Source organism: Anabas testudineus, chromosome 17 (genome assembly GCF_900324465.2).
Source record: "Anabas testudineus chromosome 17, fAnaTes1.2, whole genome shotgun sequence".
Classification (NCBI taxonomy): domain Eukaryota; kingdom Metazoa; phylum Chordata; class Actinopteri; order Anabantiformes; family Anabantidae; genus Anabas; species Anabas testudineus.
Genome location: NC_046626.1, coordinates 15,470,383 through 15,486,482, shown reverse-complemented (window position 1 = coordinate 15,486,482; position 16,100 = coordinate 15,470,383). Strand labels below are relative to the sequence as shown.

At 36.0% G+C, this 16,100-nt stretch overlaps 1 protein-coding gene across 2 annotated transcripts; it reads left to right on the top strand.

Moving 5' to 3' along the window:
• On the top strand, positions 1-15,675 carry LOC113171524 (macrophage mannose receptor 1-like). Of its 2 annotated transcripts, XM_026373938.1 has the most exons (33): positions 1-117; positions 304-657; positions 997-1,167; positions 1,345-1,500; positions 1,756-1,878; positions 2,616-2,753; positions 2,833-3,012; positions 3,594-3,748; positions 4,302-4,415; positions 5,112-5,227; positions 5,317-5,465; positions 5,555-5,754; positions 6,082-6,191; positions 6,421-6,493; positions 6,613-6,766; positions 7,538-7,576; positions 8,460-8,623; positions 8,726-8,787; positions 8,973-9,073; positions 9,451-9,593; positions 9,671-9,776; positions 10,728-10,849; positions 11,189-11,227; positions 11,553-11,573; positions 11,718-11,738; positions 12,202-12,304; positions 12,701-12,933; positions 13,131-13,296; positions 13,597-13,761; positions 13,841-13,957; positions 14,086-14,241; positions 14,624-14,656; positions 14,734-15,675. In XM_026373938.1, exons 1-33 carry the CDS (start codon positions 54-56, stop codon positions 15,009-15,011), a joined length of 4,326 nt encoding a protein of 1,441 aa, XP_026229723.1. In that variant the 5' UTR covers positions 1-53; the 3' UTR covers positions 15,012-15,675. The 2 variants fall into 2 exon arrangements, 1 of the variants encoding a protein (XP_026229723.1); XR_003299711.1 differs by lacking the exons at positions 13,131-13,296; positions 14,624-14,656; positions 14,734-15,675 and having other exon boundaries at positions 14,086-14,220.
• The last annotated feature ends 425 nt before the right edge of the window (positions 15,676-16,100 follow it).

Sequence of the window (16,100 nt, the reverse complement as noted above, 5' to 3'; positions counted from 1 at the left end):
AGCAAACAATGCACGGATATGTATGCTGATAAACTTTCACAAGAATACTAGCAATGAAGACAACATTTGCAGCTGTTGTGCTCCTTATCCAAGCACTATACTGTTTGGGTTTAGATGGTACAGTATTTAAAGTTTTGATATAAAGATATTTTCTACATACCTTTCTGCACTGTATGTGAGGCTGTTTTGTTCTAACCAAAATGTGTGCTTAAAAATGTTCTGTTTATTCTGTCAGTAACTATCATTTATTACTGCAATATTAAATCAATTATTTACAGTTGAAACTTCTTTCTTTTTTCACAGATTCACCATTTCAGCTAATAAACAAGGCTGGTTTTTGTCTAGTTAAACAATGGGATTTATGCGTCATTACACAATGGACGACTAGTGACCGACTTCTGGTACCGTGGAGGAATAAGTGCCTGGGAGTCCAAGGAAAAAGTGTGGGAAGTGAAATAAGCCTCTACGATTGTGATGAAAACAATGAACTTCAAAAATGGGAATGCAAGAATGAAACGCTGCTTGCTCTTAAAGGCCAAGAGCTTTACATTGAGCTCACTGCCGATAACGCAGCAGTTCTCTCAAAAACAATAGGACCCAACAACCATCTTACAATTTCAGGGTCATCCAGTGGTGCTTGCACAAGAACATACAGAGGTACAACAACGTTGTTTGTCAACAATGCAAAGAGTCATGACATTTAAAGTCAAAAACTGTAGTGATTAAGATGATGGTTTCATAAATAACATTTTATATGTGGGGATACATATACAATTCTGTTTGACGATCTCCAGCATATGCTGTAGCCAACAGACAGACAGAACAGTTAGTCAAGATATATGTTCTAGGTAAATCTATTGAATGATTACTCTTACATTGTAGCTATTTGAGTCTGAGTTTCTTGTTTATCTCTAGAAGACAGAGCTGATCAATTACTACAAGTATAGCTGTTCTCATTCGTTGTTTTGTTCTTTTGTCCTTTTTTGGGTCTTTCAGAAAAATACACCATTGGAGGAAATGCATATGGTAAACCGTGCATGTTTCCCTTCCTTTACAAGGACGAATGGTACCATGACTGCACTACGACAGACTTATCAGACGGCCGTCTTTGGTGTGCAGTTGAAACTAAATATGAGCATGAACTCTGGGGCTTCTGCCCAACTAACTGTGAGTACAGCCAGTGAGATCTAAAGTTTTATTATACTGCAGTGAGAAAAACATTACTGTACATTTGAGTGTACCTATAACATTTTACAAAAACAGGTTGAGGTTACATAAGAAAAAAAAAACATCTCTAAATACAACTGCATGTTTTTTCTACTGTATTGTATGTATATATCGCAGCCAAGGAAACGTGGAAAAAACACATCACAACGGGAGCATATTACCAGCTCAACACACAGTCAGCTCTCACTTGGTCCCAGGCCGAAGCCAGTTGCAAACAGCAGGGTGCCTCCCTGCTCAGTATTACTGATCCTCACGAGCAGGCTTACGTTACAGGTAAGGCGACTCAATACTGAATTTCTTATAGTGTACTGTGATCTGGAATGTCACTTCCAATAATAAATGCTTTAGTTACCAAATGTTTCATTAAAATATTTTTGTGAGTGCACGTATATAGTATTCAATGCACCACTGGTAATGACCGATTTAAACAAAATCATGGATATTTTTAAGATGGTAATCAGGCTGGTGATTATGGTTTAAGCCTTACTGGTTATTTATTATTTTAATTTTTAAACATGCACACAACAGCACTACTTGGAACAGAAATTAGTGGACAGGGGGACAAGCTGTGGATTGGACTGATCCTTAACTCTGAACATGGCTGGCAGTGGTCTAATGGAAAGCCTTACCGGTATCTGAATTGGGATTCAGGTAGGTTTTCTTTCTATAACAATAGTTAGTGTTCTTTTCTACTAATACTAAGCTAAACTGATTCTCTGATCTATTGCATCTGTCTTACCTCATTTCTACCTGCTAGTTTAGTAGACCACCTAGACTCCAGACTAGGGCTGTGCAATATCATATTGTTAAAGACTCCTCTACATGATAAGACTTTGGTCACATTGTTAATAATGAGATACTGTTAACATATCTTTGTGATGACATGTTTTCAAATATGCTATAATGTGGACATCTCACCAGTCTACAAACAGAACAAGTTCGGTCAAAAAGTGATACATGATGCCAATTTTCAACTGCTGACTACTGAGCATCAATTCAAGCAAAATATAAAATAATGATCACACATTTTAGTTACTTACTTGCATTTCCAGGCATTCTGTTTTTCATCCATTGTGTTTGCTTGGCTTTTACCCTGTATGCTGATGTGACTTAGAGCCAAAAGATCCTGTTTAATTATACTATAATCATTTTGTCATTTATATTTTATGCAACTATTGTAAAATACTCTATGACTACTACTACTACTAGCAAACTAGACTTTGACACATACCCATACTGTCACCATTACTTACGGGCTGCATTGTTCTCTTTGTATTTGTGTTCTTTTTTTTAATAATTTTAACTGTTGTATCGGTATGTTATATACAACATAGACCCTGATATGAGTCTGAGCTACCATGTAAAGTATTATCATGATCTTGTTTTAGGACATCCGCTTCCTAATCCAGGACACAGTTGTGCAATTGTTGATGGTGCTGTTCAGTACTCATGGCAAAGTTCACAGTGCACCAAGAAACTGGGCTATATCTGCTATAGTGAAGGAGCTGTTGCTCGTCCTACTGAAGGTAAACAACCGGCCAAGCCATTCTCTGGTCACTTCGGTTAAATGTATGAAATCAGTGACTTGATTCTTTTCATAATCAGCTGCTGAGACAGGATTTTGTTCAAGACCTTGGATTCCTTACAATGGACACTGCTTCCACCTTGATCGTACTCAGAAAACATGGTCTGATGCCCAGAAAGCTTGCCGTAAGGAGGGAGGAGACCTTGTGAGCATGCACAATGTGGAAGACCAAAGCTTTGTCATCTCTCAACTTGGATATGGTATGTGAGGACAAAACAACTAAACAAAATACAAAAAAAAAGAGACTTGTGATCCTACAGCTTTCTCTGGTGCCACTCTTAATAAAAATTTTACATAACCTGCAGCTCTAATAGTAACTAGTAGCAAACTGCAATTGACTCATTAAGCCTTTTTGCTTCTTATTTCCCCAACTTGTATAAAACGTTTTTTGTGGGATCAACCATGAACTGCTATCTGTTGAGCTGGAACAGATCCTGATCTTTTTAATTGATTAACTGCCTCACTCATTAAAATACATTAAATACAAATACATTAAATAATTGCTTTTTTATCCTGATGGTTGGTGGTATATTTCCTAAAAGATAAAAAAAAAAAAAAAATCTGAACATGTTAAACAGGTTATTAGTCATTGTTTCAATCAAATTATATTTTGTATTTTTTGTACCTACAACATGCAACATACATACAACACATACCACAGACCAGTGAAAGTCTCTAACTGACAAACATAACACAGTGAACATGCATTACAAGTTGAGCTCCAAATAATGAAAATAATGGATGGTTGATGGAAATATAATTCTTTTGTCTATGTCTTCAGCTTCAACTGATGAGCTTTGGATTGGACTGAATGACAAGAAGACAGAGGGGCTGTTTGACTGGAGTGACCACTCTACTGTCAGCTTTACTAGCTGGGAGTATGGCAAACCAGGAGTCGGCACTGATATAAAGGACTGTATTCTCATCAGGGGAGAGGTAAGGAGTATTGGGTATCGTGCTTGCACTAGCTACTTATAAAATAATACATTTTTTTCTAATGGTGAAAACTAACCTGCTCATGGAAGCTAAATGGAAAACTGTTAATCTATTAGTCATGCTAAAGTTCACTGCTACTTACACAGCATTTTCGGCAACAGTTAGGGTGAGCCCTGTTTCCTGTATGAACATGGAACCACCCCTGTGTAGAAAGCGAGATTAAAAAACCATGGTTTGCAGAATTTGTAGTAGAAAAACAACTGCCCTGTACAACACCCTGACTTTGACCCTACTGATTACCAAATATCAAATATTGCTGGATTTGTGACTTTCCTAGAGGAACAGCAGCTGTTACATGACTACATGACGTGCTGAAATGAGATGTTCCACAAATGTGTGTAGATTTTGTGTATCATATTGTCTATATGTATGTATTTAGGAGAATATATTTGATGACTTTGGTAAATTTTTTTAGGACATAAATTGTTTACCTATATTCATCATCACCCAGTTTTTATTTAGCTAAACATTTTCTGGACCTTCTTTCTTGCAGAATGGGAACTGGGATGATCATGCATGTGATGAGAAACACGGCTTCATCTGTATGAAGGAAAGTGCCTCTGAACCCTCTGGAGATGAACTGGACCAGAATATAGGCTGCAAATCTGTACGTAATGCAGAAGCATTAGCCCTTTTTTCACAGAAAAACTGTTGCATTGGTGAAAAGGTGGTCCCCTCTTTATGAAGCCTGTGATGTGCTTTTGCTAGTTTTGCACATTTAGAAATAATTTGGACTCATTAAGCATAAAAATATACTACTGTGTTTAACAATTACCACCTTCTCTGGCTTACCAATCAGTTGCACATCAGAGCAGATGTTTGCAAGCCTACCTAATTCTCCAGCGCAGTGTTGCTTTTGAGTGTTTCTTTTGATTCTTTTCCAATGAAACAACTGCAGTACCTGGTTTTTACAATGAAGAATCACTAAAACTTCACACAAGATTTATTCCTTATATAGTGCAATTTTAACAAACCTACCTAATCCTAATTGGCATGCATTGCATATATTGCAGATTGCTTAACAATCTGCATAATCAGACATAGGGTCTAAAGAATTTATTTTTAATTAAGTGTATATATACAATGTACGTAAGTACTATTTTAATATTTGAGTATTTATAGTGAGAAATAGGAAGACTGTTGATTTAGAATGGATAAGAAACAAACAACAAAAAACAAACATAGTTAAAAGCTGATATCTCAGTGTGTTTAGAGATTAATAATTAATAATTGATAAATACATGGAAATACAGTATAATATGTTGCATTACAAAATGATTAATTCTATGTTTCATTGATCCAGGGTTGGAAAAGACATGGATCCTACTGCTACTTTGTAGGAACACAGACAAAGACATTTGATGAAGCAAAGGATGACTGCAAGAGCTCAGACTCATACTTGGCTGATGTTACAACTGGGTAAAGAAACCTCTTTATTTGTTCACAAAATTGTTGCGTATTACACCTAAGCATGCTGTATTTGATCTTACTCTTGTAAATATTTCCAGGGTGGATAATGCATTCCTTATTAGTTTGGTGGGCTCTAGACCAGAGAAATACTTCTGGCTTGGGCTCTCAAACCAGAAAAACATAGATGCATTTGTGTGGACCAACTCAGACTCTGTCAGATTTACCCATTGGAACGCTGAAATGCCAGGTACAGGACATTTTACCTTCACTCTGCAACATGTGCTTAGAAGTAGCTCCACAATTTACAGCTAACAGTTTCTCCCTGGACAACACAAGGCCATCAACAGGGCTGTGTTGCCATGACAACTGGGATTTTTGCTGGCCTGTGGGATGTGTTGCCCTGCAGCAATAAGGAAAAATACATTTGCAAACACCAGGCAGAAGGGGCAGTTCCAACCACTCCCCCACCAACTCCTCCTCCTCTCAAGTGTGCAGATGGCTGGAATCCACTAGCAACACGAAAAGTCTGCTATAAGGTAAAATCCAGCCTAAATCCAGTTAACACATAGACATAAATTGTTTGGTATATACACCAAAGAAGACCCCCACCCCTTACAATTGGGCATGTATCTCACTATTAATAAAATGAATAATGATAAAATCATAATTCATAATAATAATAATTATTATTATTATAAAATAATAATAACCACATTTTCCACCAAATGGTCAATTGATTCATTCAGAAACAAATGTTTAGATTATTCAGTCATTAAAACACCAGCTACAACTTTAATATTCAGGTTAATAAAGAATCAACCACAGGGTGAAAAGAGACCTTATTAGCTTGTCTTGTGTATAAGGTTTTTTCACTCAAGCGGACATGGTATGAGGCCAGGGATTACTGCAACGCCATCGGAGGAGATCTCCTCAGTATCCACAACCACGCTCAGCTACAAGTGAAACCATCAAGGTATTCTTTAACCTGATTGCACACATTTAGGATTTTCTGTAACAATTTAACCGTCTATCCTATCTAAAATCACACAGTAGCTGCATCAAAGAAGTACACATACATTCGCGTATATACACATACATATGTATATATAGGTTGAACATAGTCATAATGTTTACCACAGTAAATGGTGTCCAAGATACACAGCTCATATAATCTAATCAATCATGTGTATTCCCTATTATAGCTATACAACTGTCTGGATTGGACTTAATGCCCCTGACCCACTCACTGGTTACATATGGAGCGATAAATCCCCAGTAAGTTAACAACTTCTCCTTCTACAGTGGTTGAGTAAATTAGTTTTAGTTTACAGTATGAGTATTCTTATCAAAATAAATCAATCAGTAAGTTTTATTGATTGCTCTTGTTTTTTTAGGTAAATTTCCAACACTGGCGGAAAGGACAGCCGAACAATAAAAACAATGTGCAATCGTGCGCTGAATTCATTACAAGAATGTGGGATGAAAATGGGTCCTGGAACGATGCGCACTGTGAGAAAAAAAATGGATGGGTGTGTCAGATTCGTATAGGTAAAAAGTGTTGATTCTGCCAAAAAATATTTGTCGACAAATGTTTATTTAATAACTGCATTTTACAACAATGATTTTTTTTAAAAATTGTACAGTGAAATCCCCCATTCAGTCCCCATCTGAAAGCACTTTTTCTTCTTTTAGCATGTATGTAATTCTATATGCAAGTCCTCTGTGTTGGTGGATCTTTCTCACACCCACACCTGCAAATCTTGGTACCAGACCCAAACAACTCATACGTCAATGCTAACTCTAGTTCAACTCATACACCAATCAGCCACAATATTAACGCTACCTGCCAGTGTTAATGTTTAGGTGGTGGTGTTTTGGCAGCATTGGCACTTTTGTTTTTATTGTTATCTTTATTTCACCACGTACAACCCACATTTAGATAAGTTATACCCATGCCTTTACCTGAATATTCAATGTAAATAATTGGTTTTCTGTATTACAAGCCTGACAATATTATTCACAAAGTCCATAAGTTAAAGTAAGTTAAAACTGTGACTAAAACACTGACTAAAGTTAAACCAGGGTTTCACAGAGTAAATCTTGACTAAAATGAAATTAGATAAACAACTAAAATGTGACTAAAACAAACTACATGTGTTTTTTGGAACAGAAAATTAACACTCCAGCCAAGAAACAGGCATCTAAAAAACATTTTGCTCTTTGGTAACAATTATTAAGTGAGTGATTGTTTTTGGAAGTCTACTTCATATAGTATCTACTTTAAGTGTAATTAGGTGTATTTTTTATTTTCCATTACAGGAGTGACTCCAGGTCCAGTTCCAGAACCTGTCACTCCTAGTAAGTATGAGACGACATTGATTGTTAAAGTGTAACTGAACATGGGCAAATAAAAAAATTAACATCACACAGAATCTTTTTGACATGCAGATGCAGAAAGTATGAACTGACCTTTAGCTGCTGCTTTACTCCGTTGACTGTATATCAGTGGTCCCCCATTATTTCCCTTTTTATTTATTATCTGATTCTAAACAATGTTTTATTTTGGAAAATTACCTGATTCTCTCCTCCTCATCTGTCTATAATTCACTCTTAAAGCATGTCAAGATCTTTGCCTCGGTCACGTCTTACCTACATCCACTACCTTCTTAAAGGGGCTCCTCTGGCCGGTAACATATAATACATTACCGTTAATTGAAACCCCCCAAGCTAGCAAAATGAACAAAAAACAAATGTCTTTGGAAAGTTTCTTTGCGCAGGATAAAAGAGCTAGTGAAGAGACAGAAGGAAAGCCTACGACTTCAAAGAAAAAGAAAGCTGCATTTAACGGACACTACCAGGAGTCCTGGTAGTGAGTCCTGGAAATATGGATTAACTGCGACAGGTTGTTCCCACGCACCAAGCCCGCTCTGCATAATTAATGATGGCAATGAAGCCTTCAAAACCGCTTAACTTTGACAATCTCATTTTGATCGAAAACCCCTAAATATTTAGACAAAAATATTTTTTATGCTGGTCGTATCATTTTATTTAGTTGTAATTATCCGCCACACCTCAAAGGCCAGTCCATGAAAATATTGTCTAACATTAAAACGATCTGTGGCCCAAAAAAGGTTGGGGACCACTGCTGTATATCTTTTAACAAATTACAGACTATTTAGAAAGCACCTTAAAAAAATCACGTACACATATACTGAAACTATATTACATACTTCATTTTCAGACTACAACAAGACCTCAGATGGGTGGCTAGAATGGAACGGGACTCAGTACTATATTAACAATGAAAGAAATGCCATGACAGATGCTCGTAAATTCTGCCAACAGAGGCATGGTGACTTGGTATCTTTTACCAGTGAAGCTGAAAGTATCTTCTTATGGCAACAGGTGAGTAGTGACATGTATACTACATTACTTATGTTGTTTATTGGCAGTTAACTTCAACACAAAGCTAGGTAGTTTACTATATTCCTCTGTTTCTATTTGTAGATATCTGAAAGTTATTCGCCTTACTGGATAGGTCTGACTGTAGATTTTGATGGAACATTTGAGTGAGTATGAAATACAAAGCATTGATTTAAGCATTTTAACTAACAGTCTAACTGATTTGTTGTTATTGGAATAATTAAAAAAAAGCGTTTTGGTCTCTAGACTTTACGTCATAGAATCATTACATCATCATCATGTTTACTATGTTGTGACACAACATCGGTTAACTTGCTTGTATTGCTTTAAGATGGATGGATGGTTCTCAAGTGGTGTTTCAAAGGTGGGATGAAGGTCAGCCTGATTTCAAAAATTATGATGAGAACTGTGTCGCCATGCAACCTTTCACAGGTAAGTAAACTAAAATATGAAATTCACAGCAAAATTTGATTTAAAAAAAGCACTGAAGTTGTAATCCTTAACATTTCAGTTTTGGTTTCTTTTGTGACGTGGTTATGATGCTGTTGCACAACAAGTCACACAATGTTTTGACATTTGAATGCTTACATATTGTATTGCATTCAATAAATACAGTATTTTATTTTTTTCCTGGGAATTATCCATGCTTAAGTAGTCACTTGAATGACATCAACATCACCATCATTATAATCAGTGTGGGAATAAGGCACACCAACACTACCAACAAAAACTAATGTATTAGAGGGTAACAGTCAATGAAGTCATATTGTTGAAGAGTGTTGATTGTAATATTTGGAATTGGTTTTCAGGTTTCTGGCACGATTATAACTGTGGACTGGATCGGAAGTCTATTTGTAAACGTAGTGGATCACCCCCTGCCAACAGCACTGTGGCTCCCACTGTGCCCCCTAAAGGTGGCTGCCCATCCAACTGGAAGAAACTTAACTCTAAGGTCAGAAGTCACTTTCAATTTTTATACTTTTCTTTAAGTGGTTGAATAGGTTTATTATTATCAAATCTCATCTCTAGTGTTACAGAATCATTAGAGACCAGAAATCAACATGGCATGAAGCAAGGAAACACTGCCAGTCACTGGGTGGAAATCTAGCCTCCATTTCCTCAAGACATGTGCAAGGTTTGTTTAAAATATTTTTCTTAATATACAGTGTAGAGTAAGGATTGGGAACTGAAAATCTGTTGCAAATTAGATACAAAATCAAATACTACTAGGTACCCATAGCAAAAACTCAATTATGGTTCTGCTAATCAGTTCTGCAACACAGAACCAACATCATTTGTTTAGATATGAGCTAGCATGCACAGCTAACATTACAAGTTACAACAGCCAAAACTGTGGCATCATTATAGAGGGAAAAAAAAACAAGGATGAGCTAATTAGGTCCAAGTTTAGTTGCACATTACCAAGTGACTAAACCTGACCAAACATTTAAGACAGCATGGAAAAGACTGTCCAGTGTTCGAAGTTTTATTGTCGTGTCTGTGTTTGCTATCAGACAGTAGTAGCACCTCGAAGGGATTTCCAGTAAAGCCAGGGACTGCTAGCCATGACACACTGTTCTCTTGGCAAAAAAACATAAAACTGAGGAAAGACAAAACTGAGAAGTGTCTCAGAGCACTGAGGGCATTTGTGGCATCGTTTGGGTAGGATCAGACAAGGTACAACATGAGTTTATAGAAAAAAACAAAACCAAACACAGTGGGTGCTAGTATAGTAAAACATTTCCCTTTTTAATGTTGCCTGTCTGAAGCTTTTCATTACTGCTGCTGCTGCTTTAGCAGCCACACTGCTGCAGTGTATGTTCAGATAACAAAAGAAGAAAATATACATACATTTTTTATTTTATTTATTATTTTTTCATATACAGTATATATTGGATATTCATAAGCACTTGTTAAGTAGCCTATGTGCCTTTTTCGAAGTCTCTAGAAGTGTTCATTTCAAAACCACAATGAACTTTTTACTCTGCCATTGCCGTTCTGTTGTTCAGTTTATATTAGACCCACAGATTAAAAACTGTTTTCCAGTGCACCTCCACAAGTAAAGAAAACATTATTGTGTTTTCAGTGTTTTTGATGAGTCAAATGGCTGACACATCTACTCTTAACCTTTGGACTGGTTTGCATAGCTTACATGGTAATGAATTTCTATGGACTGATGGGCAGCCAAGATCATATATCAATTTTAACGTAAGTATACACAATCTTTATTGTGTTTTTACTCCGTGTGTGTGTGTGAGTGTGTATGCTTGTCAATGTGTGTGAACACATTTTGTATAAATACTATTATTACATCTGGTCTATTAGGAAATTTTAGCCATTCCTCACAACTTCAAAGAAAGTTTTGGGGTTTAAGACTAGGTTTCATGGTTAAGAATAGGGTTGAATTAGGTTGAGCTAAGGCTAAAGTTAGGCATTTAGTTGTGATGTTAGGGTTAGGGTAAGGTGTTAGTGAATACATTATGTTAATGAGATTCTATATATTGAAAGTGACACTATGTTTCTCCATTGTTGGTTTCTCAATTTTAGACACATCGCATTTTTCGAATTGGATCTTACATCTTCTGGGTAACATGTTGAATTATCTTTTATGCACTTTATTAGCCATGCATCGATCGATTTGCCACAGATTTGAATTGGCCTGTTTTAAGCTTGATCGGCAATGACTGACAACCGTCGATCAGTCAGAGATACTGTATCTAGTTTTGTGCATTATCTCGTTCATGTTCATCAAGTTATCTAATAGTAGTTTTTTTAATTACAATTAAATGGGATCAGTTCACAAAATTGCAATTGATGCATCTCTACAAATTACATTATATGTATGAATATAGCCTACAATATGATTAAAATTTGACATTTTGTTTCTCCATTGTTTGTTTCTCAATTTTAGAGACACCTCAGTATGGGATGGGTAATGTTCACATTTAATTTATTAAAGGCATAACTGTGCACAAGACTGTGCTGCATATTCACCACAAGAATGAAATACATTTGTATTGTTTATATGTTTTTTCTGTATTTATAAACATTTCTAATCTCTTGGTTTACATTGCAGTACAATTATCACAGAGCAGATGTAAGTAGTTCTTTAAAACTTAAGTACAGAATACAAGTCACCATATTTGTCATTTAGCTAGCTAGCTTCTTAAATGCTAATTTAAAATCAATATATATATATATATATATATATATATATATATATATATATATATATATATATATATATTTCTTTTTAGCTGTGATTCCTCTTGACTTTCTGATTAATTTTTACAACACATTTTAACATTCTCACACAATGTTTTTCTTAATTAATTTTGAAGTTGTGTCTTTATTCAGATAATTCTGTAATTTCTATTAGCAGACTATTAATGCCAGACTTAGGTTGGACTATACATTTATGTGTTAATACCACTCAAATTACATAACTAATATTGCTATTCAAAGTAAGGTGTATTCCTAAACAGAAAATGTGTTACTATACTTTTGAAATTATGTTGGAACCTAACTGTATGCTCTTGGCCCGCTGTGTACTTTCCCAGGACAAATGTGTTGTGATCAATACTGATCCTGCCCTTGGTATTGGTAAATGGACACCTACGCCCTGCAATGACACCAATGGATTTATCTGTCTTCAAAATGTTGGTGAGTTTGTTTTCACACAAGGACTATCATTGGTGAATATCTTCTAACTTTCCAATCACTCTCTATGAACATGAATATGGAAACTTGTTGTACTTATTTTTTATGTACGTACAATACATAACAGCTTCACCATAGGGATTAACACAGTTTATCAAAGGAAAACAATATCAAAACCAATCAATCTCGTCTGTTATACTTGAAAGTAGCTATATGGCTTTTTAGTAGCATAAGCAATATTTTCCAGTGGTTAAAGCTATGGTTTAGTTAGCATTTCAACAAAAGATTTATAATATTAATAATATTTTAAGAAATTGCATTTATCTTGGGAAAATGCATTTATACAACAGCTCTTGACTTATGCTTACACTAAAATACCTTCAATTCTCTCTGTAACAGTCCCATCTATCCCAGACGCCCCTGAACCAACGAGTCACAACGACTATGTTGACATATTTAATGACTCTATCAAGGTTATTACTCAACAAATGAACTGGGATGCAGCCAAAAAATACTGTGAAAATGAAGGTGCAAACCTGGCTAGCCTGCGAAATCAGTGGACACATGCCTATGTCGAACTGTTGGCTCTGAATCTCAAAGCTCCGCTGTGGATTGGACTGAACAAACAGCAGGTATAGTGCTCAAAATCCTTTTTTTTTTTTTTAAAAAAAAGATAATTCATTAAAATACTTCAGTCTGGATAAAAGGGGTCCAAGCAGCCATGTTGTTAATGTACCTTAAATGTTCATCATTCATTCATTAAAAATAAAAGGCTGCAGATTTTCTAGAAAATATTAAAACTGCAATGAGAATCAATTTTTGTTTTCAGACCAATGGTTATTACAAATATATTGATGGCTGGAAAATGAGATTTACTCAATGGGATGATAATGAACCAAGGACGGATCAACCTTGTGTTTACATTGATGTTGATGGAAAATGGAAAACTGCCAGCTGCAATATGACCATTTACAGTGTTTGTATGAAGTCTACAGGTACATTTAATAACAGTCTCTTTTCATGGAAATGTATGAATACAAAACCCAACCTAAATGCCAACATGTCTGAACTTTACTTTATTACACTTAAGCATATCAAAATACATTTATCTGTGTGGACACTTCACTTGTTAATTATATGGAATGCATGCATTTACATTCTATGCCTTTAAATTTGGCATTCATTAGCACACCTGAAAAAAATGAAGGATGTATTTTAATTAAATGTATTATATGTATATAAGTATGAAACTGTGTAAATAGTTTATTCCACTGTCGCCACTCACTTCTTCACAGATGTGCCACCAACAGAGTCAAGTAATTTTCCAGGAGTTTGTCCTGAAAACCCAAATACAGCAAACTCAAATCGTTTTTTCTGGATACCATTTAAGGGTAACTGTTATATGTTCTTCACGGAAGAAAGAACCTGGCCAGACGCAGCTACTAGTTGTGCAAGACATGGTAAGTGTTTTCTGTATTTTCAGACATTTTTGTAACAGCCCATAACTTTCACTAAAGACTACTGTTTGGCTTTGCCAAGGTGGATCACTAGCCAGCATTGAAGACTCATTTGAACAAGAATTCTTTAAAAACAATGTAAAGACATTTGAAGACAGCCACCCCAGTTTCTGGATAGGCCTGTATAAAACTCATAAAGGTAAAGTGAATTTTTTATCTTATTAAAGTGCATCACAATAATAAGTTGCAATATATGTTTTCTGCAGAGATTTTAATAACGTAGAGCACCAACTGAAACAAGCTAAATGTATTTATGTGCATTTCCAGGGGAGTGGATGTGGTTGGACCAGTCAGTCATGGACTTCACTAACTGGGGTGAAGGTCAACCTATTGATTATAGTTATGGGCGGATTGTTTCTTCAGATGGGAAATGGAAGGCAGGCAGTCCGGGGTATAGATCGTACATCTGCAAAACACCTAAAGGTAAAATTATTCTTAATAATAATAATAACTATGGTTTTAATCGTAATGATGAAATTCGACCACACAATATTTTTGACCTGATGCCTGCTTGGGTCACATGCAGCAGTGTAATGAGTCTTCACTCATTCACTTTACTTAAATGAAGCATATTCAGTAATGTACTCAGTGTACAAACTGTACTCAGTTTATTTAAGTGGAGATGTCCTGGTTCAGGACATCTCTACCTACAGAAACATTGCTCCTCTTTAACTACACCATGTTTATAGTCACGTTACATTGCATAAAGTGCCTAACGTTTGCTTCGCCAATGAATAAATGATGTACAATAGCATACTTCATTAAAGTGTGTTTATCTCAACACTTTTTCCTTTTTTCTCAACAGTAATACCACCAACACCATCACCGAAATCCCCTGGTAAGTACAACCTCTCTATAATATGTATTTCACTCAGAATTCTTTTTGCTGATCATGATTTGCTTTAATCTGTGCAGGACCTTCGCCCAAACATCCCAGCCGTGGTCACATAGTTTTGGCAGTAGTGGTGATTATTGTTGGAATTGCCATGGGGGCAGTCATTGCCTTCTTCCTCTTCAGGAAGTCTGGTCATCGCGTACCCATTCCTGACACTTTAACTAACTTTGCCAACCCGCTCTTCTTTAGCAATGACCAGTCGCAGGCTGATGTGGCGGACACTAAAAAACTGGTAGAGAATGAAGAGGAAAAGAACCCTGAACCTATTATAACTCATCTGCATGATAAATGTTTTTAATACAGGACTTTAGACCAAGTGGTTAAAATGGCCAAAACAATGTATGTTGTAGGATGTCTTATTTAGAAAGAAAATTTATAATTTGTTTTTATTACTACCATCAGAGACATGTAAGTTTAAGTTACTATTTTAACATTAAGGTACACACTTGTCTCTCTCACTTCTGGACACAAGTGAACTTCCTATTGCTGCTTCAGCAAGTTGTGGTTTGAGACTGTGGGCCTATGAGAACAGATTTGCTGTGTTTACTTTCTAAGCTGAAAGTGATTCAACAACCAGATGTATGTGTCTGTCTGGCCTTTATATTGTACAAGCCATTTTAAAGTCATAAAACAGGAGTCTAAGTATGACTGGATAAAAATCAAGGGCGCCCTTCAAATCTAGAACCAGACACGTTTCTCATGATGTGGTCACTGGATAACAACTAAGACGATTGTTTGTTCTAATAAAAATTACAATATATTGACATAAGCTGAATGTAAGTAACTTTTTTGCCAATATACAATATGTTGATAGTAACGTGCCTTGGTGAGCTTATAGTGCGAGAGCTGAATGATGTCACGTTTAATTGCAGAAAAAGCTTGGCCAACCAGGTCCAACTTTCTCTCCCAAAGGGCCTGCATAATTTTGCCACAGCCCCACTGTACCATCAGTTTCGGATTGATTAAATATACTTAACTGAAATTAACAAGTGTTGTGTTTTTCGTGTATAATGAAACTAAAGACAGCAGATTAGGAATCTGTGACTAACCCCTGTGTTTGGAGTTTTCTGTATCACTGGCTCTAGTTGGTCCACTTTTAAGTCTGTATATCCATCATCTATACCTGATTATTGCTTCCCACAGTGGGAAGGGTAAACCTTTAAATCCATCCCACTGCTGACACATACAACCACTGACACTAACATTCACACCCACAGTCAATTTAAAGTCACATACTAACATAACCTATATGTATTATACTTTGAAAACCAGAGCACCTGGAGGAAACCAATATAAGAGACATTAAGTGGTATCAAATGATATCAGTTCCTAATGTGCTCTGGTTCTTTTTTTTTGTTAGTTTAGCCTATGAGGATCCTTAGCTTTC

Bases quoted from the DNA above. Each gene is read 5' to 3' on its own strand.
- LOC113171524 (XM_026373938.1), top strand. From the start codon at position 54: ATGAAGACAACATTTGCAGCTGTTGTGCTCCTTATCCAAGCACTATAC. The intron at 6,192-6,420 runs GTATTCTTTAAC...TCCCTATTATAG, and splicing joins CTACAAGTGAAACCATCAAG to CTATACAACTGTCTGGATTG. The intron at 9,594-9,670 runs GTCAGAAGTCAC...TCTCATCTCTAG, and splicing joins GGAAGAAACTTAACTCTAAG to TGTTACAGAATCATTAGAGA.